This window comes from Littorina saxatilis, linkage group LG14 (genome assembly GCF_037325665.1).
Source record: "Littorina saxatilis isolate snail1 linkage group LG14, US_GU_Lsax_2.0, whole genome shotgun sequence".
Classification (NCBI taxonomy): domain Eukaryota; kingdom Metazoa; phylum Mollusca; class Gastropoda; order Littorinimorpha; family Littorinidae; genus Littorina; species Littorina saxatilis.
This window is the reverse complement of record NC_090258.1, coordinates 4,906,806-4,934,140: the sequence shown is the minus strand read 5'-3', so window position 1 is coordinate 4,934,140 and position 27,335 is coordinate 4,906,806. Positions and strand designations below refer to the sequence as shown.

At 42.9% G+C, this 27,335-nt stretch overlaps 2 protein-coding genes and 1 pseudogene across 2 annotated transcripts in view; 2 read left to right on the top strand and 1 right to left on the bottom strand.

Moving 5' to 3' along the window:
• Positions 1–23,609, top strand: part of LOC138946941 (WD repeat, SAM and U-box domain-containing protein 1-like) — a 31,146-nt gene extending 7,537 nt beyond the window's left edge. Inside the window, exons 6-14 of the mRNA XM_070318361.1 lie at positions 661–694; positions 2,731–2,774; positions 3,203–3,309; positions 5,408–5,620; positions 6,136–6,234; positions 7,880–8,080; positions 9,457–9,564; positions 10,462–10,536; positions 17,719–23,609. Coding sequence (XP_070174462.1) covers positions 661–694; positions 2,731–2,774; positions 3,203–3,309; positions 5,408–5,620; positions 6,136–6,234; positions 7,880–8,080; positions 9,457–9,564; positions 10,462–10,536; positions 17,719–17,876 — 1,039 coding nt within the window. The 3' untranslated portion in view covers positions 17,877–23,609. The remainder of the gene's footprint in view (positions 1–660; positions 695–2,730; positions 2,775–3,202; positions 3,310–5,407; positions 5,621–6,135; positions 6,235–7,879; positions 8,081–9,456; positions 9,565–10,461; positions 10,537–17,718) is intronic.
• On the top strand, positions 11,307–11,425 carry LOC138947884 (5S ribosomal RNA; annotated as a pseudogene).
• Positions 23,610–24,183: 574 nt separating the features above from the next.
• Positions 24,184–27,335, bottom strand: part of LOC138946940 (uncharacterized) — an 8,289-nt gene continuing 5,137 nt past the window's right edge. The window contains exon 6 of the mRNA XM_070318360.1: positions 24,184–24,403. The gene's annotated coding sequence lies outside the window, so the exon portion shown is untranslated. The remainder of the gene's footprint in view (positions 24,404–27,335) is intronic.

The following is a 27,335-nucleotide window of genomic DNA, read 5'->3' as shown; positions in this document are numbered from 1 at the left end:
CGCCAAAATAAGACCAGCTGACTGACTCTGCTGCATGTCTATCGGTCAATTGACAGATTGAGACCCATGCATGTGTGTCGGTCTTTTCCGAATTTAACATGGCAAAAGACTGATGACCGACGCCCAAGCCAATCCCTGAAATAGATGTATAATAATTCAAGACTTGAGCATATAAGCACTAACTTGACAAAGGGAATTAAACATGTGCATAGAATAGATAAAGTTCAGATATAAGTACACTGTAGTAAATTAATTTAGATTAATGTGCTGTATTCATTAATTTTAGACCTACAGTTTTGATGGGGAGATTGATTTAGATGTGTCTATAGTGTCGCAGAGAAGAATGGCAAGACAGGCTCACACAGTGAAAAAAAATATAGCATAATTTGTGCACTCTTTAATTGGGCGGTTATTATACACCAATATTTGTACATGTGAGTGTGATTGGAACCCCCTCTGATAAAAGGACATCTCAAAGTACAGGACATGTGGTGTTGTCTCTTTGTAAATTTGTCAAAAGTATACCTGTCATGAAGGGACACCTGCAATTTCAGGACACTGACACTGTTGGCTGGTGCAGAGAGTGTCCTTTCATCCCAGGTACCACTGTTGTTTAATCAAAGCAAAACATTTGAATCATACTTACACTGTTTTTTCCAGGTCGCTGGATAAATCTATACGTTTGTGGAACCCTGTGAGTATTCGTTAAATATTTGTTTGACTTTGATGGATGCAAATATACAACAGGTTACTCTTAAAATTCACTAAAGGGGAAAAATATATTGAAGCCTTGAGGGCAATTACAGTCATAGTGTTTGGTTTAAATGCCATATACAGGAATGGCGGGGGTGGGGGGTATCGCTGAGGCACTAACCCCCCCCTAACTTTGTTGTTGGTGGTTTCTTAGAGCATTGTTACTTACCGTATTTGACGGATTACAAGACGCACCGTTTTATAAGCCGCACCCCCGACTTTTAACAAAACAATTGGGACGAGCCACGTATAGGCCGCGTCACTATATTAGCCGCCAACGAAAAATATATAATCAGATCGTGTCAATCAATCAAAACAACGGTATTTGGCGAAATCGGCTCCGAGAATAAACAAGTGAAACAAAGAAGAAAAGTGAAAAAGTTTGAAGAAAAATATCACACACACACAATTTGTAACCAACACACACATGTAGTCCCGCCCAGAATAAGCTTTTTTGGGATGATTTACGACTTTTGCGCACATTTCGAGCAGACGAAAACACAACATGGCGGCTCTCGCTCCTCCAACTATCGCGAGACAAAAAAAAACGAAATCTCACGCGCGCGAGATCCTGATACATCCAGTGTTTCTCTGTACGCTATCTTGTCACGACGACTTGTTGACAAACGAAGATTCGCGAAAGAAAGAGAAAAGCGCTGAGTCTTGAGTAGAGAGCTAATAAAGAACCGGTAATCGCTAATCGAGCTAAATGAAAATCCGCGGCGACTTCCATTAGGTGAATGCTATTCAAGTTTAGGTAACGTTTTAGCCGCATCTTTTTATAAGCCGCAATGCGATTTAAAAAAAAAAAGTCGCGGCTTGTAGTCCGTCAAATACGGTAATAAAAATTAAAAAAGACAAAAAGCAAAAATTTGAAGCAGCTATAGACTGACATTGTTCAATGAAAAAAAAAGAATGGGTAGTGTTTAATTATTGACAAGTTTAATATAATCAAACGTAAATCTATTAGCAAATAAACAATGGCAACTGCGCGCACGTGAGAGCTATAACTACAAAAAGATCAACAAGTCGCGTAAGGCGAAAATACAATATTTAGTCAAGTAGCTGCCATTTTTCAGCAAGACCGTATACTCGTAGCATCGTCAGTCCACCGCTCATGGCAAAGGCAGTGAAATTGACAAGAAGAGCGGGGTAGTAGTTGCGCTAAGAAGGATAGCACGCTTTTCTGTACCTCTCTTTGTTTTAACTTTCTGAGCGTGTTTTTAATCCAAACATATCATATCTATATGTTTTTGGAATCAGGAACCGACAAGGAATAAGATGAAAGTGTTTTTAAATTGATTTGGACAAATTAATTTTGATAATAATTTTTATATATTTAATTTTCAGAGCTTGTTTTTAATCCGAATATAACATATTTATATGTTTTTGGAATCAGCAAATGATGGAGAATAAGATAAACGTAAATTTGGATCGTTTTATAAATTTTTATTTTTTTTTACAATTTTTCGATTTTTAATGACCAAAGTCATTAATTAATTTTTAAGCCACCAAGCTGAAATGCAATACCGAACCCCGGGCTTCGTCGAAGATTACTTGACCAAAATTTGAACCAATTTGGTTGAAAAATGAGGGCGTGACAGTGCCGCCTCAACTTTCACGAAAAGCCGGATATGACGTCATCAAAGACATTTATCAAAAAAATGAAAAAAACGTTCGGGGATTTCATACCCAGGAACTCTCATGTCAAATTTCATAAAGATCGGTCCAGTAGTTTAGTCTGAATCGCTCTACACACACACACACACACACACACACACGCACGCACGCACGCACACACGCACACACGCACGCACATACACCACGACCCTCGTTTCGATTCCCCCTCGATGTTAAAATATTTAGTCAAAACTTGACTAAATATAAAAAGCACTGTACTAAATCTATTACATGTGTTTTGTTTGGGTTAATTGATACGCTGCTAGTTAAATACTGAATTTTTCTTTTTTACAACAGCTGAAGGGTGAGGCCTTGTTCGCCATTGATGCATGTCACAACAGGTACAGTGTTGGTCACTGTGAACGTGTTTTTGTTTTGTTTGTCTGTGTTGATCATTTCTCTTATTGTGTTTTTAGGAGTAAGTTTACTTGGGAATTTACACAATTTTAAAACAACTTTCAAATCCTTTTGTTGTTTTTAGTCTGGAAGTGCATTGTTTTTCTTGCTCATGTATACAGCTAGCAATTTAAAAAAAAAAAAAAAATTGGGGGGGGGGGGGGGGGGAAGGTATAGTGAGTGTATCATGGCTAAGACCTGAAATATTTCACTCTGTTGATCTGTGGCATTAAATTCCCTCTGAAAATGTTAACAAGAGGATTGTTTTTACCTTGAGCAGAATAATATTGTAGCAAACAAAGTAGATTTCTTCTTCATGAAGTTTGTCTAAATGGCAAAGTGAAATTTCCATTCCCTTGGCTTTGTACGACAGGATTGTGACAAGCTGTGCCTTTACTGTGGATGGTCAGTACCTTATCACCGGCTCAATGGATCGTACGGTCAAGATATGGAAGCTGACCGACACCACCAGGATCATGCGTGAGTATAATCTTCTTCTTCTTCGTTCATTGAGACTCGCTCACTCAAGACTCTCAAGACTCAAACATTTTCTTCGTCCATTGGCTAAAACTGAGTGGGATTTTACATGTATGGATGTTTGGTATTATTGACACCACCAGTCAAGTAATCTTCGTCTTCTTCCTTGTTTATGGGCTGAAACTCCCACAAGGATGCCTACTACCTCCTACCCAGAGATGACCAAGTGGTCATTGTGAGACTGAGAACAGGCCATTGCAGACTCAAACATCACCTGTATACCAAATTCCACATTGGTGATTCTGCATCGTGCCCCTGTGGCACATCTCCAATGACAGTGGAACACTTCCTGCAGGACTGTCCAACACACCAAAACTTGCGAGCAGAGACCTGGCCTGCTGACACATCGATGAGGGACAAACTCTATGGACCCATGGAGAGCCTCCGGCGTACAGCAGCCTTCATCAGGGCCTCCGGAGTTGCTCTCTGAGCGAACGACGAAGAAGAAGAAGAAACTCCCACAATCTTTTATGTGTGACCGTTTTTACCCCACCATTCTTCTTCTTCTGCGTTCCTGGGCTGAAACTCCCACGTACACTCGTGTTTTTGCACGAGTGGAATTTTACGTGTATGACCGTTTTTACCCCACCATTTAGGCAGCCATACGCCGTTTTCGGAGGAAGCATGCTGGGTATTTTCGTGTTTCTATATCTCACCGAACTCTGACATGGATTACAGTATCTTTTCCGTGCGCACTTGGTCTTGTGCTTGCGTGTAAACACAAAGGGGGATAAGCCACTAGCAGGTCTGCACATACGTTGACCTGGGAGATCGGAAAATTATCCACACTTAACCCACCAGGCGGCCGCGGCCGGGATTCGAACCCTCGACCTTCCGATTAAGAGGCTGACGTCTTACCACCCCGCTACAGCGCCCGTCTACCCTGCCATTCAGGCAGCCATACAATGATACACCGCTTTCAAGGGAAGCGTGTTGAGTATTTTCCTGTTTCTACCGAACTCTGACATGGATTTCATGATCTTTTCCTTGCGCACTTGGTCTTGTGCTTGCATGTACACACGAAGGGGGATAAGGCACCAGCAGGTCAGGACAAATCCCAATGGCTGTTATGCTATTTGGCCAAATAAATTCTTGTTCTTGTTCTTGTTCTTGTCTGCACATAAGTTAACCTGGGAGATCAGAAAGATCTCCACCCTTAATTAAACCACCAGGCGCGGCTGGGATTTGAACCCGTGACCTTCCACATAGGACTCCGGGTAATAGGAGGCGGATGTCTAAGGCCACTGCGTCCGTCTTTCTCCTGTACTTGATTCTTCAGTAAAATTTAGATACTATATTGGTTGTGTTTTATCATCAAAATTATGAAAGCTGACTGAAATGTCTGGGAGTGTAATTTAAGTATTTCATGTGTTGTGGGATGCTAGTGCATTTTAATGTTTGACTAGCTAATCTTTCAAGTGCAGTGGAGCCCGCCCCTTTTAAGACCTAAAAAAATCAGGGAAAAAACAGGTCTTATAAAGGAGGGAGTCTTTTAAACTGGCGGTAAAGTTAGAGAGGTTACGAAGAGAACATGTGGAAAAGCAAGGAGACTTACACAGGAGGAAGTCAGGGCGGGGATGTAGCTCAGTCAGGGCGGGAATGTAGCTCAGTCGGTAGCGCGCTGGATTTGTATCCAGTTGGCCGCTGTCAGCGTGAGTTCGTCCCCACGTTCGGCGAGAGATTTATTTCTCAGAGTCAACTTTGTGTGCAGACTCTCCTCGGTGTCTGAACACCCCCGTGTGTACACGCAAGCACAAGACCAAGTGCGCACGAAAAAGATCCTGTAATCCATGTCAGAGTTCGGTGGGTTATAGAAACACGAAAATACACAGCATGCTTCCTCCGAAAACGGCGTATGGCTGCCTAAATGGCGGGGTAAAAAACGGTCATACACGTAAAATTCCACTCGTGCAAAAACACGAGTGTACGTGGGAGTTTCAGCCCACAAACTCAGAAGAAGAAGAAGAAGGAAGTCTTAAATCGGGGGTCTTAAAAGGGGGGTTCCACTGTACATAAAAACCACAAATAACTTGTATTTCAGTCGGTCTGAATGGCTACGAGCAACCAGAAGAACAAGAGGTGCACTCTGTGTCGGTGCCTCACGCTCTACAGGGGTGGACTGTAGGGGACGTGGCTCAGTGGCTAAGCGCCCTGGGACTCGAACAGTACCAGGAGAACTTCAAGAAAAATGCCATTGATGGCACAGAGTTGTTCACCCTTACCGCAACAGATCTGGAGACTTCCCTCGGAGTTTGTGAGAAGCATTTTCTTTCTTTTGTTTTGCGTGGCTTTATTGGGGCAAGCAAGGCCTGGTGTTTGACTTTGTCTTTAATTCTGTGTGTTCAGGGTCTGTGTCTATGTCACCCTGTGTGTACCTGTATGTGTGTGTGTGTGTGTGTGTGTGTGTGTGTGTGTGTGTGTGTGTGTGTGTGTGTGTGTGTGTGTGTGTGTGTGTGTGTGTGTGTGTGTGTGTGTGTGTGTGAGAGAAAAATTCTGCAGTAATAATAGAAAAAGAGTAGCTGCTGAAAGCTGACAATTATTATAAGAATAATTGCCTTTGGATATATCCATTTGCGTTTTTTGCTTTGTTTATATGTAAGAAATGATAAAAATAATAGTACATGTATTTAATTGGCGAACGTCCTAAAGATTATTTCTAAGCGCCTAATAGTGTCCAAAAGAGAGAATGCAAACACAAATGTGAACAACTTTTTTTTTAAATAACCAAGATTTGATGAACAATGTTTGAATCATTGCATTTTTTTCCAGCGGCATTTGGCCACAAAAACAAAATGTTGCGGAGTCGCGATCTGGGAGGAGTTATACCCCAGGTGTCTGTTGCCCCCTCAACCCCAACCACATCCTCAGGTAGGTTTTCCACACCTTTTTGAACTCTTAATCAATTTGGATAAGAGTCTCAGGTATGGGAGTAACGAAAGAGACAACACAAAACTGTTCAAGAACTCACTGTCTCTGATACTTTGTGTGTGTCTGTTTGCCTTAAAATTGTTTTTGAGTCACTTGAGAAAAAGTGACTCTATGTAATCGGTCAGTGTTAGTCTGTCCGGCCGGCCGGCCGGCCGTCCGGCCGGCCGGCCGTCCGGCCGGCCGTCCGTAGACACCACCTTAACGTTGGACTTTTCTCGGAAACTATCAAAGCGATCCGGCTCATATTTTGTTTAGTCGTGACCTCCAATGACCTCTACACTTTAACGATGGTTTCGTTGACCTTTGACCTTTTTCAAGGTCACAGGTCAGCGTCAAAGGAAAAATTACACATTTTATATCTTTGACAAAGTTCATCGGATGTGATTGAAACTTTGTAGGATTATTCTTTACATCAAAGTATTTACATCTGTAGCCTTTTACGAACGTTATCAGAAAAACAAGGGAGATAACTAGCCTTTTCTGTTCGGCAACACACAACTTAACGTTGGGCTTTTCTCGGAAACTATAAAAGTGACCGGGCTCAAATTTTATGTGAACGTGACTCCCAGTGACCTCTACACTTTGACGTCTGCTTTGGTGACCTTTGACCTTTTTCAAGGTCACAGGTATGTCTTGAAGGAAAAAAATTGAAATATCATATCTCTGAAACTATTCATCGGATTTGATTCAAACTTTATAGGATTATTCTTTACATCAAATTATTTACATCTGTATTGTGTTGTGAATAGCAATTTCTTCCTGTCCATCTGATGCCTCATATAATATTCAGAACTGCGAAAGTGACTCGATCGAGCGTTTGCTCTTCTTGTTTGACTTGGGGGCCAGGTAGATCAGTTGGTAGAGCACTGAACTAGGGATCTACGGGTGATGGATTCTATGCGGGCCGGAACGGACACGGGTCAACTTTATGTTCAGACTCGGAGATGGTATTTTTAAATTTTTCTCCCCCTTTCTCCCTCCCCCTTTATGAGTGTGTATTACTTTTAGTCTGTATGCCTGTGCCCTTGACATCATCCAACCACTTCTCTCCCCTTTCATTCATTTCCGTTCCTAGAGTTCCTTCCCCTTTTTGCGTGTTTCCCCTCCATTTTCTTTCAAACCCTGTTCGTTCCGTGTTGCGTCTGCTTTTTGTTGTCTTTTGTGTTCTTTTCCTGATGAAGCTTCCAGAAGCGAAAATTCGTAATCGTCTTGTGTCGTCTTTGTATCAGTGAGTACAGTAATCCTTTGTTTTTTTAACTTTGTTCATCTTACTACAGTCACTTCGTTGTTTAGATTTTGATAGTATCCATGTTTCACCCCAGTGTCACTGTCAACACAGTGGCACGATAAAGACCTAGCTGTCATTCTTCCATAAGTGCAGGTGACTGGTTACACCGAAACACGCACACACCTAGGCAGCTTGACTCTGTTGCTGCTAGCTTTCCACTGGGAGGAAGCAACCCGAATTCCCAAGCGATTGGACAATGAAGTAATGAAAATGAAAAAAAAAAAAATTTTAAATTAACAAAATTATGATGTCTATGTTAGCTGCAAAGTGTGATATATTTCTTTATCCCACCATCAGATAAAAAAGCAGTAGAACCCTCACCTTCCACCTCAGTGGACCTGACCAAGCCTTCCAAGCAGTGGACAGTGGACAACGTGGTACAGTGGTTGGCAACGCTGGGTCTGGCAGAGTACCAAGACAGCTTCAGACGGAATGCCATAGATGGAGCAGAGTTGTTTGCCCTTACGACAGCTGATCTTGAAACTACCCTTGGAGTCTGTAAGTGAATAAGTTATGTCCTTGTTGTTCTGCTTCCTTTGTGTTAGGTGGAATACATTAATTTTAGATTACAACTACAACGTACTCTTTCTTTCCCCAGTTCTGAATCGTGAGCCTTGTGAATTCTGTACATTGTAAAACGTATTATTGCCTGGAGGAATTTTTTTTTATCATTCTTTCTCTCACTGTCAGTCTGATGGTGTGTCTCATACCTGTCTGTGTGCCGCTGCGTGTATGTGAATGTTTCTTCTGGTGTCACGATTTCACACTCTTTGATGTCTGTGTGCCGCTGCGTGTATGTGAATGTTTCTTCTGGTGTCACGATTTCACACTGTTTGATGTCTGTGTGCCGCTGCATGTATGTGAATGTTTCTTCTGGTGTCACGATTTCACACTGTTTGATGTCTGTGTGCCGCTGCGTGTATGTGAATGTTTCTTCTGGTGTCACGATTTCACACTGTTTGATGTCTGTGTGCCGCTGCGTGTATGTGAATGTTTCTTCTGGTGTCACGATTTCACACTGTTTGATGTCTGTGTGCCGCTGCATGTATGTGAATGTTTCTTCTGGTGTCACGATTTCACACTGTTTGATGTCTGTGTGCCGCTGCATGTATGTGAATGTTTCTTCTGGTGTCACGATTTCACACTGTTTGATGTCTGTGTGCCGCTGCGTGTATGTGAATGTTTCTTCTGGTGTCACGATTTCACACTGTTTGATGTCTGTGTGTGATTGTTTCTTCTGGTGTCAGGATTTCACACTGTTTGATGTCTGTGTGTGATTGTTTCTTCTGGTGTCACGACTTCACACTGTTTGATGTCTGTGTGTGATTGTTTCTTCTGGTGTCACGATTTCACACTGTTTGATGTCTGTGTGTGATTGTTTCTTCTGGTGTCACGACTTCACACTGTTTGATGTCTGTGTGTGATTGTTTCTTCTGGTGTCAGGATTTCACACTGTTTGATGTCTGTGTGTGAATGTTTCTTCTGGTGTCAGGATTTCACACTGTTTGATGTCTGTGTGTGAATGTTTCTTCTGGTGTCACGACTTCACACTGTTTGATGTCTGTGTGTGATTGTTTCTTCTGGTGTCACGACTTCACACTGTTTGATGTCTGTGTGTGATTGTTTCTTCTGGTGTCAGGATTTCACACTGTTTGATGTCTGTGTGTGAATGTTTCTTCTGGTGTCAGGATTTCACACTGTTTGATGTCTGTGTGTGATTGTTTCTTCTGGTGTCACGATTTCACACTGTTTGATGTCTGTGTGTGATTGTTTCTTCTGGTGTCACGATTTCACACTGTTTGATGTCTGTGTGTGATTGTTTCTTCTGGTGTCACGATTTCACACTGTTTAATGTCTGTGTGTGATTGGTTCAGCTGCATTGGGCCACAGGAACAAGATGTTGCGGAGTAGAAATCCCGCTCCACAGACGCCACAGAGGGCAGTAGCCTCCCCTGCCAAGGCTGCGTCCAGCAAAGCAAAAGGTATTGGAACGCAGTAATAGCTGAAGAGATTTCTCTGAGCATGTTTTCTATTAGTGATGACATTTATTCAATTTTCGGGAAGGTCTTTTTCTTCTTCTTGTCGTTCGCTGTTAGATCGTCAGTCCGGACTGCAGGGCGAAACGTGCTGTCCTCTCCAAGTCCTCTTTGGGGCCGTATAGCTTTTTTTGTAGCGCTGTCTCCTTCGGGAAGGTCTGATGTACATACAATAACAGCTGTAGACCAGGCATGGGAATTGTCCGCCGAAAGGCAAATCTCCGCCGAATTTTTATTTTGTTCTGCTGAAAAAGCAAAAGTGTCCGCCGAAAAAATAAATGGGGGAGGCAAAAATGGTTCTAAAAACTGAATTTAATGGCAAACTTGGAGCTTAGATGACACCAAATTGCACCATTTGGGTTCTTTGGAGAAAAAAAATTCCAGGGGGGCATGCCCCCGAACCCCCCTAGCAGGGCTAGGCGCGTTGCGCCGTCGACTTTGCCATTACTTACAAATGTTCAGCCTTTTTTACTTGTTTCAATTCCCATGCCTGGTAGACACACTGTTTTTGTCTTCACTTGTGGTCACATTTACTCTGTCATCCTATTGGAGCTTACTGTGTTTACCTCTGTCACAGTCATCTTCATGCTCTTCAGTGTACTGCTGCACCCGTGTGTGTGTGTGTGTGTGTGTACTTGTTTTTTTGTTTGTGCATACATGCATGCATGCGTGTGTGCCTCTGTGCACACATCGTAGGTGTAATTCAGGGAATTGGTAAATAACTTGCATGTGATTAATTACAATAATTATTTAAACCCATCCTTTGTATACATTACCGAGTTACACTAAGACAAATACTGTATAGTTTTGGAATAAGAGCGTAAGAATGTGTGTTTGTTTCAGACTCTCTGCATGGACATGACGAGTTCCTGTGCCCCATTACCATGGAGATCATGAAAGATCCTGTTATTGCTGCAGGTGAGTGTCAGTCCCAAGAAAAAGATCCTGTAATCCATGTCAGAGTTCGGTGGGTTATGGAAACATGAAAATACCCAACATGCTTCCCCCTAAAGCAGCATTAAATTACATATCTTACCCAACTCACATATAGCAATTAACCCTGGTTCAGTGCTGGTATCGCTGTACGCGTCCCCTTGGTAACAAGAAAGACGCCTCTAAAAAAGAGTGACCGAGACCCGTAAGGGTGTCTAGGCCAGCCCGGAAACGAGGCTGCCTTCCGTATGCGCGCGCATACTCCGCCATATGCATCATTCTAAAAACTCAGCGTCAGTGGGACTGGTCGCATTTTTGTACGCTCTGGCTGTTTCAGCCGTTGTTACTTAGTCTTTTTGACTTTGTTTCGTTCCTCTTGGTCTCTTCTTGTCATCTGGACTTCACAACTATGTTGAGGTGAGGTCGTTCCTTGTATTTTGCTTGATTTTGGCAGTTTTGTTGGCCGTATTTTGGACTTGCGATTTTTCTCAGAAATTTTTTTCGTGAGTCGTTTTTCCGTCATGGCTGACAATGCTAAGAAGAGGGCAGCTTCTTAATAGGTAGCTGCTGTGCCCTTTTCTCCTTAGAAAGCTTTTAGGAAGTCTAAACAATCCGGTCTATGTCCGTTTCTGTTGTAGATTCTCTTGCTAAAAATCTTTTGATGTGTTGATTGTTTTACCCGCTAAGCCGGTAGACAAGTCCGCTTCCAGTTTGTTTACTACACTGGTGACTATTCCGGAACCCCCATTTTGCCGGCCAACGGCCACTCCACGTTGAAAGCACCGGTTCTCGTCCTTTCATCGAAGTTAAGCAACGTCGGGCCCGGTTAGTTCTTGGATGGGTGACCGCCTGTGAACACCGGGTGCAGTACTTGTACTTGTGCTTGTACTACTTGTACTTGTGCGACGATTTAGGTTAAAAACCTGTACGCCGATCCACAAAAGTAAGCTGCATACGCGGGGGGGCTAGTAGCAGCTTGGTGTGTAGACACTTGATGTGTCTTTCCAGTGGCTGTCCAGTCCTGCTTTAATGCAGTTAACGCTATCAGCTGTCTCAACATGTTGTTATTGGGCTTGCGTCTGTAGACGTGGCCTCTTTGCTTTTGACTTTAAGTTCACAGGTTTCTGCTTTGGCAGCTGGCACTTCGTCATCAAAGGCAGAACTACGTGCTCTCCCGGCCGGGGTTGCTGTGTGTTCGTCTCTGGACAGTGGTCGTTCGTCCCCTGCTGTGACCTTATGTGGGGAGTTCACGGTCTCCGGCGTCTGTTGGTTCACCTTTAGGTGTTCCGTCTTCCTCACAAGGTATGTGGACTACATGAGTAGCTGGGTTTTCCAGCGAAAGTGTAGAGCGTTGTCTTGAGAAAGTAGCCTCTGGTTAAAGCCCAGGCGAAAGCTCTGAACCACTGGCTGATATCCACCGCTTAGTCGGGGTGTCAGTGGGTGCTAAGGGCCCTGACAAGCGAACAGATGTTCCTATGCTTCCCGCCTCGTCAGTAGACTGGGGCCAGGTTGAAAGGCATCTGCTTCCGCCCAGGGGGCAGGAAGGGGTGCGTCCACGGTGGTGGACGACATCCAGCTTACTTGCCGTTCAAGTTGTCCAAACGCCGTGACGCGGGCAGCGGAAAACGGCATTTAAGTTTTGTGGAAGTTGGTGGACCGCGAAAGGCGGGGGTCACCTTCCTGATTGCGACTGCGAGCATGAAGGAAAGGATAACGAGGATACTTCCATTTGAGGGTGCGTCCACGGGGATGGACGACACCCAGCTTACTTGCCGTTCAAGTTGTCCAGCGCAGTGACGTGGGCGGCGGAAAACGGCATTTAAGTTTTGTGAAGGTTGGTGGACCGCGAAAGGCGGGGGTCACCTTCCTGATTGCGATTGCGAGCATGAAGGAAAGGTTAACGAGGATACCTTCTTATGAGGGTGCGTCCACGGGGATGGACGACACCCAGCTTAACTTGCCGTTCAAGTTGTCCAGCGCAGTGACGTGGGCGACGGAAAACGGCATTTAAGTATTGTGGAAGTTGGTGGACCGCGAAAGGCGGGGGTCACCTTCCCGATTGCGATTGCGAGCATGAAGGAGAGGGTAACGAAGATACTTCCTTATGAGGGTGCGTCCACGGGGAGGGACGACACCCAGCTTAACTTGCCGTTCAGGCTGTCCAGCGCAGTGACGTGGGCGGCGGAAAACGGCATTTAAGTTTTGACTGGAGGGGTGGTTGAGAGCAAAGCTTTACTTCCTCCACCTCTATCTGGTTTGATGACTTCTGGAAGTTCGGAGGAACAGGATGTTCACTTCAGCTTCCGGGAATCGTTGTCCATTGCCCTGGAGTTGGCAAATGGCCGCGTGTAGCCGGGTTCTCCGGTGAAAGTGGTGTACGTTCGCAGGAGGTAGCAAGCTTTGTGCGGTGAAGTTTGAAACCGTGTCTGTTCTTCCGCTTTCTGGCGCACGTTCAGCAGCGGCTAAGAGCCCTAGGCAACGTAAGCTTCCGCCCTGGGGGCAGGAAGTTGGTGGGCTGGGTGATTCTTGGGGTTGACCATGCGAGTCTCTCTGGGGGTCACTTTCCTACCTTTGATACCGAGCAGGGGGGCAGGAAGCGAGCAGTAGGGCTGATTCTTTGTTGGAGATTTAAGTCTAGCATGGAGTCAGCTTCTGGATTGCACGGAGGTGCATGAAGGCTGTTCAGATTAAGGTGCTCCTGTTTTTCTGTAAAGCACTGTTTTTTAGGTTCTGTTTCAAGTTAGCAAGTGCAGTGGCGCTAGCGGCTGAAATGGTTCGAGGTACAACGGGATCGTCCGGTGTGTTTCTTTACAACCGGTTGGTCCTGATGTTTTCTTATCCACGGCCTGTTGCGCTTTCGCTTTTGCGGCTGTGGCTTCTGGGTACAGGACGGGATATCCTTCTACCGTTAACACTGTGGTGTTGGTAGTCGGCACTTTTCAGCTTTTGGCTTCTGGTTCCGTTTTCTGCGGTTCCTTTGCCTTTGTACAGGCTGTTTTCACTTTCTCTTCCAGTCTTCCAGCTGGCGTGAGTTAGGTGGATGGAGATCTGGTCATGGTGTTATGACGTTTGAAACTTTTCAAAACTTTTCCGATTGTTGGCAAGTTTTTGCCGTATCAGGATTGGTGGCTGGTTCTCATCATTTCGATTTTCGTTATGATGCTTGAACAAGAGGAGGAAATGGGGAGGCTCATACTTCAGCTGTGTCGCGGTTCGCGGCATTTTGTAGTTGGTTTGAGCCTTCTGAGGAGAATCTTCGAGTGTTAAGTTCTTAGATCCTCTGGCGGGGTCATCTTGTTCTTGCGGGAGTTTTCGCAAGCGAGTCTTCTTTGTCACCACCGCGTATGTGGGCAACGCACGACTTTTTACCTGTGGTGGTGGTGGTGCTTTAGCTTGTTTCTTACGCTCAAGTAGCGTGTCACTCGCGGAGCGCTTTCTGTAGGCTTCGGTTAACTCCAAGCTTAAGGACTTAGGTTCTCTTGTTTTTCGTTCTATGGAACCGCCCTCGGGTTTGGTGATGGTGATAGCAAGGAGAAACTGTCTGTTAGATCAAGGTCTCCTAGCTCTGGTAGATTGCGGCATCTTTTCTTTATGATTGGCTCTTTTGAACAAAACTTGCTTTTAGCTCTTGCTGGGGCGGTTACGTTTAACAGGTTATCTTTGTGGTCTGACAGGACTCATATACAAAGATTTTACTTTGCCGTTTTTTACCTGAGAGTAAGCCTCTGCCCTTTAAGTTTTATTCTGTTGGCTAGAGGTTTATCTCTTTCTTGTTTGAAAGGTCTCTTTTTGAGCCCGCTTCTATGCACGCGGGTTCTCTTACTAAGAGAATCTCACGGTAAAAGGAAAGCGCAGGGCAGGTCTTGGCTGTTTTTCGTTTCCAAACGAAAAGCTTCAGGCTGGCTGTTATCCACTTTGGGTTTGGTACCCTCGCTTTCACAGGGCTCTTTTTGAGTTAGTTTGGGCGACCTGTTGGTCGCACAGTACGGGTCTTTGCAATCTTGGTTTCCAGACCTCTTTAGGCTGGCAAGAAGGCATCTTTGTGTTCTCACATTGGAATTACTTGAATGTCTGCTGTAAGGGTATACTTGAGATACTTAGGGGCTGATGCCTCAACTCTGGATTTGGTTCAGAGTTTCTGTGTTCTATGCAGAAGGTTTTTTCTGGTTAGGTTTGCTCTCGACAGCTTTTTGGAGAAAGACTGATCTATGGTACTTAGAGTTCCTTCAAATTTTCTGGCAAGTAAGCAGAATTTGGAGAATCCAGCTTCGTTCACATTTTGACTCACATGCGAAGCAAAAGTGAGTCTATGTACTCACCCGAGTCGTCCGTCCGTCCGTCCGGACGTCCGGACGTCCGTCCGTCCGTCCGTCCGGCCGGCCGTCCGGAAAACTTTAACGTTGGATATTTCTTGGACACTATTCAGTCTATCAGTACCAAATTTGGCAAGATGGTGTATGATGACAAGGCCCCAAAAAACATACATAGCATCTTGACCTTGCTTCAAGGTCAAGGTCGCAGGGGCCATAAATGTTGCCTAAAAAACAGCTATTTTTCACATTTTTCACATTTTCTCTGAAGTTTTTGAGATTCAATACCTCACCTATATATGATATATAGGGCAAAGTAAGCCCCATCGTTTGATACCAGTTTGGTTTACCTTGCTTCAAGGTCAAGGTCACAGGAGCTCTTCAAAGTTGGATTGTATACATATTTTGAAGTGACCTTGACCCTGAACTATGGAAGATAACTGTTTCAAACTTAAAAATTATGTGGGGCACATGTTATGCTTTCATCATGAGACACATTTGGTCACATATGATCAAGGTCAAGGTCACTTTGACCCTTATGAAATGTGACCAAAATAAGGTAGTGAACCACTAAAAGTGACCATATCTCATGGTAGAAAGAGCCAATAAGCACCATTGTACTTCCTATGTCTTGAATTAACAGCTTTGTGTTGCATGACCTTGGATGACCTTGACCTTGGGTCAAGGTCACATGTATTTTGGTAGGAAAAATGTGTAAAGCATGTGAGTCGTATGGGCTTTGCCCTTCTTGTTAAACCTTTTAGCAATATTCTGGCTCCTCCAGAGCCATATTTAGCCTTTTGATCATTTCGAGTTCAATGATTTTTCTAGCTTGCATGGATCTTTTCAGATTATTGATTCTAACAGCTCTTGTTCTTATCTTCAACTCCGTCGCTTTTTAACCCTGAACGGTTAGAAACGACGTTAAACACTGGTTAAGGATAGAAAGTTTTTCTATCGACTTTGGTAGAGGTAATGACTTAAGTCAACCTTAGCTTTATAGTTTGCCACATTGTTTAGGCAGGCCTTCAAGTGTTGGCAAGGAATTAAAAGGGGGGTGGGGGGGGGGGGGGGCAGTCAGTCCTCTCTCTTCGGGTGGCGCGGACTCAACTTTCCTCTCTTGAGCAAGTTTATTGCTCTTGGAGATCCTGATGTACTTTTTTGTCCTGTTAGAGCCCTCAGCAGATTTCTGTTTCGGACTGTGCACACTCGTTTGGAGACTCAGAAACTTCTTTTTATCTCTTTCATCATGGTACGGTTTAGAGATATGTCGTAATTCTCGTTAGCCAAGTGGGTCTCCACCATAGCTAGGCAAGCTCTTGGCTGGTGGCAGAGTCAGGCAGGGAATGTCAGGGCAGTCTTGCCCTTTACTACAGCTAGGCCTCATGAGGCAAAAGATTGGGCTTCCACTCTAGTTGATCTGCATTTTAATCTCCTGGCGGAAGTTCTTGAGTCGGCTTACTGGCTTTCTTGAAATGTTCTTCATTGATGTCTTTCTCAGGGATGTCTATGCCTTGAGACAGGATGCGTTTCTGGGTTACCTGCTTGGGTAGAGGCAGGACAAAATCTCGATTCCTAGTTGGGTAAAGTGCCCTCCAACCTTTAGTAGCAATCTGCTATATGTGAGTTGGGTAAGATATGTAATTTAATTAAAAATTTTAGTAATAAATTTTCATTTGATTAATATACTTACCCAACTCACATCGTTTATTCCCTCCCGCCTCCCCGCTGTGGGGTTATATATGTCTAAAAAAGAAGTGAGTTGGGCTTCGTTTTAGAATGATGCATATGGCGGAGTATGCGCGCGCATACGGAAGGCAGCCTCGTTTCCGGGCTGGCCTAGACACCCTTACGGGTCTCGGTCACTCTTTTTTAGAGGCGTCTTTCTTGTTACCAAGGGGACGCGTACAGCGATACCAGCACTGAACCAGGGTTAATTGCTATATGTGAGTTGGGTAAGTATATTAATCAAATGAAAATTTATTACTAAAATTTTTAAAATGGCTTCCCAAATGGAGGGGTAAAAACGGTCATACACTTAAAAGATTGTGGGAGTTTCAACCCATGAACGAGAAGAAGAAGTCCCATTGTCTGTCTCTCCGTCTGTCTGTCTGTCTGTCTGTCTGTCTGTCTCTCCGTCTGTCTGTCTCTCCGTCTGTCTGTTTGTTCCTCCGTGTCTATCTTAATTGACAGACTTTTGTTTAAACAGCAGATTTACTTTAGAAATGGTTTTTTGTCGAGAAGAGCAAGGAGGAATTAACAGGTGAAGAACCAGTGTTCCCGGAAGAAGAAACCAAAACCTGTCAAAAGTAGACTAAAAACTGAACTTGTTATGTCTGATCTATGTATCGTAAATTGCATGCTGGGGATTAACAACCGCACCGACAACATTAATTAACAGAGTAATAACACATAGAAGAAATACTAAAACACTAAAGAACCTTTCCTCACATGTTTTATTTTATTTCATTTAATTTACTTTAGTATCTCATCGCTGGGAAATTCGGGTTGCTTCCTCCCAGTGGAAAGCTAGCAGCAACAGAGTTGCGCTACCCAGGTGTATGCGTGTTTAGGTGTAATCAGCCAACCGCACTTACGGCAGAATGATTGAGGTCTTTTACGTGCCACTTTGTTAAATTGACATGGTGGTGGGACATGGAAAAGGTCTCTTGAATCTGCACATAAAGTTTACTCGTGTGAATACTTTGTTTTGTCAAAAATTAAATGTACAAATAACTAACTTTTCTTAGTTTATGATTCTACTTAAGCTTTTCTTCCAGACAGAAACATGTACAACATCAAAAAGAATACAACACTTGTTAATTCAAAGTAAGATGTTTGTATGTTTTCATTCCAGATGGATACACGTACGACCGCAGCGCTATACAAGCCTGGCTGGAGAATGGGAAAGATCGAAGCCCCATGACAAACTCCGTACTGGCTCACAAAAGTCTGACGCCAAACCGCACGCTCAAGATGCTCATTCAGAAAGACCCAGACCGCACAGCAAAATGAGCACAAAGTACAGTGGAACCCCACTTTTAAGACCCCCAAATTTAAGACTCCCTCCCTTTAAGACTTTGCTCTTTGAAATGTTGTGTTCATAACCTCTGTAAATCTACCCCTGTTTTAAGACTCCCTCCTTTTTAATTAAGACCTCATTTTCTCAGATTTTTGGAAGTCTTAAAAGAGGGGTTCCTTGGTAGCGTAAAACTATGTTTTCCTTCTTCACAAATCTGATTTTAATCCAAATTGTTGCTGCCACAAGGAGGTAAGAAAAGTGGACTCCCAACATCTTTCTTGTTTTGTTTCCACGTTCAGTTCCAATCCAATTTTTTCTCTCCATATCTCAAGAAACTACAAGTCTGACTGAAAATAATTTGTTTGGCTTGGGTATAGCTTTTTTTCTGCCATAAGATTGTGCTTGTGTTGGTGTGCCACAAAAATGTACTTGGATTGCTTATTGTCTGATTAAGTCATAAACAAAGGGAAGTAAGCGCTCTAAATACATACGACATGTGTAATAGAGTAAGCGAGAGTTATACGGAACCATTCTCCTGGCACCTGAGACAATAACAAGCATTGAACTGAACAAGCGACTTTCATTCTCAAAAAAGGCTGATCCCCGCATTCTCCATCATATGTTCCTCATCCCCCAAGGCACTCTATCTCACACTTGTACGTATTGCATAATTGTTAGGCCATTTCTGACAAACAGAATGTTAGACAATGACACGTGTAAAATACAAGATGTTTTAAATACGCTATTTAAACAGAGATCCAAATTATGTGCTCGGAAAGTTTGACTGCCTGTGTCATCTGAACCGTACTGGTTTTGGATTTGTGTAAGCGGGAACATAGCTTTAGGCTAGCTGTAGGAAAGTTTGAATTGACTAGACACTATTAATGGCATTTTCTAACTGTACGGCACCAGTCTTTATTCTGGTAAGGCGATCGCAGCTAATTTTCACTGGGATGTCAGTCGATTCTTTACGTAAATGTTCCGTGGGTTAATTTGCAACAGTATTTCCAAGGAAAAGCAACTCTTCCACAGCCATAATAACCTGACAGTTATTTACCACCATTGTCTCTTCTCATGATATCAAGAAGGGGAAGGAGGAATGTTTAAAGTTGAACAGTAGCGATAAAACTAATTGATTGCGTTTCGAAAGAAAGAGAGGTCAGTCCATTCAACTCCGTTCCTTCTAGTCTACCCTGGATAGTGTCCCCTGATGTGCATGTGTATGTCCCATCCGACCTACCCGAGACTCCCACTGTGCATCCTATAAAAAGCCTGAGCAGTTGTCATGGTTTCCACACCCTCAGGAAGTAACGCATGGTATTCAGAAAACTTTTCATGAACCTTTCGTCATCATCTCTCTAAACCCTTCCCATCATTCTCCCCTTGTCCTCACTTTTACCATTTCTTTAGCGTATTATCACATCCATGTCCCTGATAGGATAGTTACCTGTGATGACCTTAAGCCCCCTTAGTTCAGTTCACAGTGTTCGGTCTGACTGCAAACCTTGAACCTGTCATATCCCGAAAGCAGGCCACAGTGAAAAAATTCTTTTGTGCTCTGTACAGCACAGTGGCTGAAGTTTGACTGCTACCTCGCTGAAATAGAGAATGCTTCATGTCCTTCAGGCTAAATATTTTGCCTCTTAAGAACTAGTTATGGGTTATATGATAATTCGAGTTTTTCGCCCTCACGGCTTTTGATGAGATACACAAGTGTATGCGTGTTTAGGTGGTATCAGCCATCTGTATTTTTGGCAGAATGACCGAGGTCTTTTACATGCCACTGTGGTGACAATTAAGGGGGTAGGACATTGCTACCGTCTCTGGGGGAGACTAGGTAGGACGACTAGGTGACAGACACGCATCAGGGGACAGTATCCAGGGTAGCAAAAGATGGCTCTGAGCTGCGTTGTGTCCCCTCTTTCTTTCTGAAGCCAATTATTTATTTTCATTGTTACTGTTTCAGTTTTAAAGCTGGAAGCAGCAATGGCAAGCTGCTGTTTGACAAACCATATGGCTGCTCAAAGTAAAAGCTTCTTTTTTTTCTTTCTTTTTGTTAGACTTGTTTCGGTTTTTTTTGACTCACATGCGAAGCAAAAGTGAGTCTATGTACTCACCCGAGTCGTCCGTCCGTCCGTCCGTCCGTCCGTCCGTCCGTCCGTCCGGACGTCCGTCCGGAAAACTTTAACGTTGGATATTTCTTGGACACTATTCAGTCTATCAGTACCAAATTTGGCAAGATGGTGTATGATGACAAGGCCCCAAAAAACATACATAGCATCTTGACCTTGATTCAAGGTCAAGGTCGCAGGGGCCATAAATGTTGCCTAAAAAACAGCTATTTTTCACATTTTTCACATTTTCTCTGACGCTTTTGAGATTCAATACCTCACCTATATATAATATATAGGGCAAAGTAAGCCCCATCTTTTGATACCAGTTTGGTTTACCTTGCTTCAAGGTCAAGGTCACAGGAGCTCTTCAAAGTTGGATTGTATACATATTTTGAAGTGACCTTGACCCTGAACTATGGAAGATAACTGTTTCAAACTTAAAAATTATGTGGGGCACATGTTATGCTTTCATCATGAGACACATTTGGTCACATATGATCAAGGTCAAGGTCACTTTGACCCTTATGAAATGTGACCAAAATAAGGTAGTGAACCACTAAAAGTGACCATATCTCATGGTAGAAAGAGCCAATAAGCACCATTGTACTTCCTATGTCTTGAATTAACAGCTTTGTGTTGCATGACCTTGGATGACCTTGACCTTGGGTCAAGGTCACATGTATTTTGGTAGGAAAAATGTGTAAAGCATGTGAGTCATATGGGCTTTGCTCTTCTTGTTTGCTGTGATACGCTTTGTGTACATTTACAGATCTGTTGCATTTCTTGTATTGTTTTAAATCAAGACAAAAAGACTATTCAATCAAAAAGAACCTTTTCCCTCTGTGAATAATGTAGAGGGCTTTTCTGATGAACGGGTGTATTAAACACTTCAGTATTGTGTTTGTGAATTGTCTTACACTTCCAACAGTATGGCTTCAGTTAACATTGGTTTCTGTTGTCTTTGAAATAAAACACCTGTGATTTGACTGAACATATAACTATTTTTAATATTTTTATTTTTCATTTTTTGGGGGGGGGGTTTCTACAGAAAATGATCATTTGCTTTCAAGACATTGCATCTTGACAGGGAAACAGAGGGCGGCCGTGATTGAAACTATATCTTTTCCTATTGGCTGTGTTTTTGTTGACATATAACTGACCAAATAGTTTATTGCACACTCTTTTCCCTAAAGATATTTCTGAATTAGGCAAATTGGCCAATTGTAAAAGGCCCACTCCTCTTCCTGTAAACCATCACTTTCTGATCACAGACATCGCCAGGCTTTTACACATGGTACACACAGACATCGCCAGGCTTTTTAACATGGTACACACAGACATCGCCAGGCTTTTACACATGGTACACACAGACATCGCCAGGCTTTTACACATGGTACACACAGACATCGCCAGGCTTTTACACATGGTACACACAGACATCGCCAGGCTTTTTAACATGGTACACACAGACATCGCCAGGCTTTTACACATGGTACACACAGACATTGCCAGGCTTTTACACATGGTACACACAGACATTGCCAGGCTTTTACACATAGTACACACAGACATCGCCAGGCTTTTACACATAGTACACACAGACATCGCCAGGCTTTTACACATGGTACACACAGACATTGTTAGGCTTTTACACATGGTACACACAGACATCGCCAGGCTTTTTAACATGGTACACACAGACATCGCCAGGCTTTTACACATGGTACACACAGACATCGCCAGGCTTTTACACATGGTACACACAGACATCGCCAGGCTTTTACACATGGTACACACACACACCTTTTGTTTGAACGCAGGGCTAACACCTTGCCGGTTCTTGCCAGAAATCCGGTTTTTGAAAACTTTCGTTGGCCCTGCACCCTTTCAGAAGACCCTGGCCTTTCACGTTTATGTTTGTGTTAGCCCTGTAAATGCTTACTGCCAGAAAACACCCCAGGTGCTCTCCATAGATAGCGAGCATTTTCAAAGAATTATTTTTGCATGGACATTAGGTATCAATGGGATGCCTCTTTATGGCGCTTGACCTAACTGTGTCTCATTTTTGTTTCTGTTTATGTATGTACATTCTTGTTTAAGTTATGTAAACGGAGATGTTGATGTGGCACTATGTTTGAATTATTTTACACCATTAAGGTTAACACTAGCTGCGCTAACATTGCAGCAATCACTGTTCATCATCACCACTGTCTTGTCTGTGTGCCTTAAACTTCTTCTTCTACTTTTGTATGAGATATGAGTCATGATCTTTTCACAAAGTGAATTTATAGTCATCGTTTTGTCAAAGCGAATTTAAGGTTATTATCTTCTTCTTCTTCAGCGTTCGACGGTTGTGTCCCTTATAATCAATCTTAGGCCTGCTGATTGTATGAACTCGCAAGTTCGGCGCAGGTCTTCCACAGTTTCCCAAAGTTTTGTGTCGGGGGTTGTCCTCTCTGACCAGGTCAGGTCGCGCAGGGGGGCATGGAGAGGGCAGGCTTGTAGAACGTGCTGGGGGGGTTTGTTCGTCCTCGCCACAGTCACATAGAGCTGTGGCTTCAACGCCTATTCTTTTGAGGTACGAAGGCGAAAAATGGAAGGTTATTATCGTTTTCTCAAAGTGAATTTATTGTCATGTTGGTTTTTCAAAGTGAATTTTTGTCATGAACGTTTTCTCAAAACGAACATTTCAAGACCTTTCAAGGCCTTAATTCAGACGTTCTGTTCATACATAACCTCTCTGTTCATACATAACCTCTCTGTTCATACATAACCTCTCTGTTCATACATAACCTCTCTGTTCATACATAACCTCTCTGTTCATACATAACCTCTCTGTTCAAACATAACCTCTCTGTTCAAACATAACCTCTCTGTTCATACATAACCTCTCTGTTCATACATAACCTCTCTGTAAATTTACCTCTAATTGAGGACTCCCTCCTTTTTAAGACTTGATTTTTTCAGAATTTGTAATGTCTTAAAAGGGGGTGCCACTCAACAAGCATAAGCTGTATTATTGATAGTAAACAGATTTGCCCAAAATACTTATATGCAAAGTTTTTGATTTGTCAAGCTGCATAATATTGCGTAGAAATTGACTCTCTTCTGTGATATGCAAAAGACTCTTTGCTTTTTGCAATTTTTATTTGATATTTGTTTTGTATTTTCTATGTTTATTTACTGTGATAGTAAACGCATCATCATCTGATTCATTTTCTCACAGTTTCTTATGTGACACAGGTTTGTGACTTTGTTGGTCAATATAAAAAAAATTTAAAGGTGAATCTGTTCTGTTATTTCGGCCTGTATTGACTTGTTTTGTGCGTGTGTAATTTGTTGTTGTCTGGGTTTGTTTTGTGGTTTTGGTAATTTTTTTTATTTTTTTTATTTGAGGGGAGGGTATTCTTTATTTGACTCTGTACATTTTTTTTTATGATAAGACATGTATTCGGTTTTTGTTATTTTTGTGTTTTATGGTAGGTTTCTTAAGATTTATTTTTATTTTATAGAACGTTTGTTCTGCTCTGCATTAGGTTGCTGCTGTTTCAGCCACTCATTTCATCAGATCTGTGCAATTATATTTCAGTGTAAATAAAAACTGTGATTGTGCTTAAAGCAGTCTGTTAATGATGTGCCAACCCTTGTATTGCATTATGGGCTTATTTTAGTGCGTGTGTGTGTGTGTGAGAGAGAGAGAGAGAGAGAGAGAGAGAGAGAGAGAGAGAGAGAGAGAGAGAGAAATAGTTGTGTGTGTGTGTGTGTGTTTGTCCGCGCACGTGTGTGTGTGAGAGAGAGAGAGAGAGAGAGACAATGACAATGACAAATTCTTTGACAATGACAAATTCTTTATTTACGAGGGTATTTGTTTTGTATTTGTTTTGTATTTTCTATGTACTAACCCAACGAGAGAGAGTGGTGTGTGTGTGAGAGAGAGAGAGATAGAGGTGTGTGAGAGAGAGAAATAGTTGTGTGTGTGTTTGTCCGCACGTGTGTGTGTGTGTGTGTTTTGGCTCTTATGATGAACTTGTCAAAATATTTTGACCTGATCAGTCCTATCGCTGACTGATACAGGCATGATTATGTGTTATCCATGCAGGCTTGTGGTGCACTTTTACTGGCACACCCTCTCACAAACACAATGCACATTAATACACAATTAAGCTCACACACACACACACACATACACACGCGCGTTTTTAAACAAGAAAATGCCTCTAATACTTCATTGACAACGAACCATGCTTGGTCCCACAAGAAATACTGACAACTGCCTTGATATGTCAATAGGAGGCAAAGTATGTCAGCTAGGACATCAACGTATTCCAACCAGGACATCAAGGTATTCCAACCAGGACATCAACGTAATTCAGGTCATGGTTTCCATATCATCATCTGTCCAGTGCCTGCAACATAAAGAAATCAAACAGTTACTTTAACTAGAAAGAAACATAAACAAACAACAAAACAAAACAAAATTAAAAGTGTATTAGGCTATCACTAGTGATTTTTGTCTCTAGCTGCAGCTCATCAACATGGTCAGTGCGTGGTTTTTCTTTCAAACCTCAAAGCAAAAGGAACTTTTCTTATTTGGGGCCTTACTCCATGTTTGTAGAAGTTATCATCATCATACAGAGACAGACCTAACTACACACCCTGTGTCTGAAAACACCTCCGTGGAGGGGTTTTGCAGCCAGCGCAGTGAAGATAAAGAGGGAACATTTTCTCGGCTCGCGCGGCAGCAAGCAGGATGTCTCTAGACTGTACAGGTACTACTAACGTTCCAAATTTAAGAACAAAAAAAAAGAATAAAAAAGTTCTGTTCTCACACAACGGTCTAACACTGGAGAGCTCCGATGTTGCGGATGTTAACACTTGCTGCATGTAATTACTAAAGTAATCAAACTGTACCAGGCGTGACTAAGCCTTTTTATACAGTGGAACCCATCTTTTAAGACCCCCCCCCCCCCCCTTTTAAGATCTTGCTTTTTCAGACTTTCTGTTCATAACCTCCGTGAATTTACCTCCATTTTAAGACTCACTCCTTTTTAAGACATGATTTTTTCCAGATTTGTGTAGGTCTTAGAGGAGGAGTTTCACTGTACTCGCCCAACGGTCTAACAACAGATGTTAACAGTGAGAGAGCCTGGCTGCATGTTGCTAAAGGAATCATTAGCGTACCAGGCGTGACTATGCCTTTCTGTAGGCTACTCACCCAACGGTCTAACAACAGATGTTAACAGTGAGAGAGCCTGGCTGCATGTTGCTAAAGGAATCATCAGCGTACCAGGCGTGACTATGCCTTTATGTACTCACCCAACGGTCTAACAACAGATGTTAACAGTGAGAGAGCCTGGCTGCATGTTGCTAAAGGAATCATCAGCGTACCAGGCGTGACTATGCCTTTCTTTACTCACCCAATGGTCTAACAACAGATGTTAACAGTGAGAGAGCCTGGCTGCATGTTGCTAAAGGAATCATTAGCGTACCAGGCGTGACTATGCCTTTATGTACTCACCCAACGGTCTAACAACAGATGTTAACAGTGAGAGAGCCTGGCTGCATGTTGCTATAGGAATCATCAGCGTACCAGGCGTGACTATGCCTTTATGTACTCACCCAACGGTCTAACAACAGATGTTAACAGTGAGAGAGCCTGGCTGCATGTTGCTAAAGGAATCATCAGCGTACCAGGCGTGACTATGCCTTTCTGTAGGCTACTCACCCAACGGTCTAACAACAGATGTTAACAGTGAGAGAGCCTGGCTGCATGTTGCTATAGGAATCATCAGCGTACCAGGCATGACTATGCCTTTCTGTACTCACCCAACGGTCTAACAACAGATGTTAACAGTGAGAGAGCCTTGCTGCATGTTGCTAAAGGAACCATCAGTGTACCAGGCGTGACTATGCCTTTCTGTAGGCTACTCACCCAACGGTCTAACAACAGATGTTAACAGTGAGAGAGCCTGGCTGCATGTTGCTAAAGGAATCATCAGCGTACCAGGCGTGACTATGCCTTTCTTTACTCACCCAATGGTCTAACACTGCACAGCTCCGATGTTGCCGATGTTAACAGTGGGGGAGCCTTGCTGCATGTTGCTAAAGGAACCATCAGTGTACCAGGCGTGACTATGCCTTTCTTTACTCACCCAATGGTCTAACACTGCACAGCGCCGATGTTAACAGTAGGGGAGCCTTGCTGCATGTTGCTAAAGGAACCATCAGTGTACCAGGCGTGACAGTAACTGAATATGCCTTTCTTTACTCACCCAATGGTCTAACACTGCACAGCTCCGATGTTGCCGATGTTAACAGTAGGGGAGCCTTGCTGCATGTTGCCCAGGTTATAGCAGAGAAAAAGACTAAACTATGAGATTTAATTATACATTATATACTCACCCGATGTCTAAACACTTTATAGGTCTTACAACAGGCGAGTAAACTGCTAGGGTTCCAAATTTCAGGTTTTTTGTGAAGCATTTCTGTTCTCAACCGATGGTCTAACACTGCAGAGCTCCGATGTTGCCGATGTTAACAGTAGAGAAAAAGACTTAACTATGAGATTTAATTATACATTATATACACACCCGATGTCTAAACCCTTTATTGGTCTTACAACAGGCATAAATCCAAAAACGAATAGACCGCTAACGTTCCAAACGTTCCAAAATTCAGAATAAAACAAAAGCATTTCTACACTCACCCAACGGTCTAACACTGCAGAGCTCCGATGTTGCCGGTGTAACGATTACATCTTTCCCCTGTGGTCATATTTCGATGCCGGTCACGGCGCATGCCCAAAACTATGACTGACGCCACTTCCGCAGTGGTCAGCTCAGTTTCACATTTCACTCGACACCTTGCTTGTGAGCGGACAGACTAGCTTTTTTTGCGTGCTACTCCAACAATTTGAACGAACATGCCTACCATGTGTGTCTGCGTGTGAGTGTGTGTGGAGGGGGGGGGAGGTTAATATGATGGCAGCCTTAAATATAAAGTAAATTTACCATACAGAGCTGTGCTCTACTGACATGCTTTACATTTTAACTATGGCTTAAAAAACACTAAATAAAAAATCAATGCGTTTGAAAAGATCAAAAAACTCATAACTCAAGAGGCTGTACATCTCAAAAATAAATAAAATAGTAATGTCTTTGGCTGTTGTGAACTTATTTGTTAATTTAATTCGAGTTCACCTAAGTAATGAGAAAACTGCTTCACTACTTCTCAGTTAGTCATGTGAAAGATCCGAGATTTGTCCGATGTCGTTGGACGAGTTTTTCAATCATAAGAAAGATCTCAATGTCACCAAATCCGGACACTATAGTCAGTAAA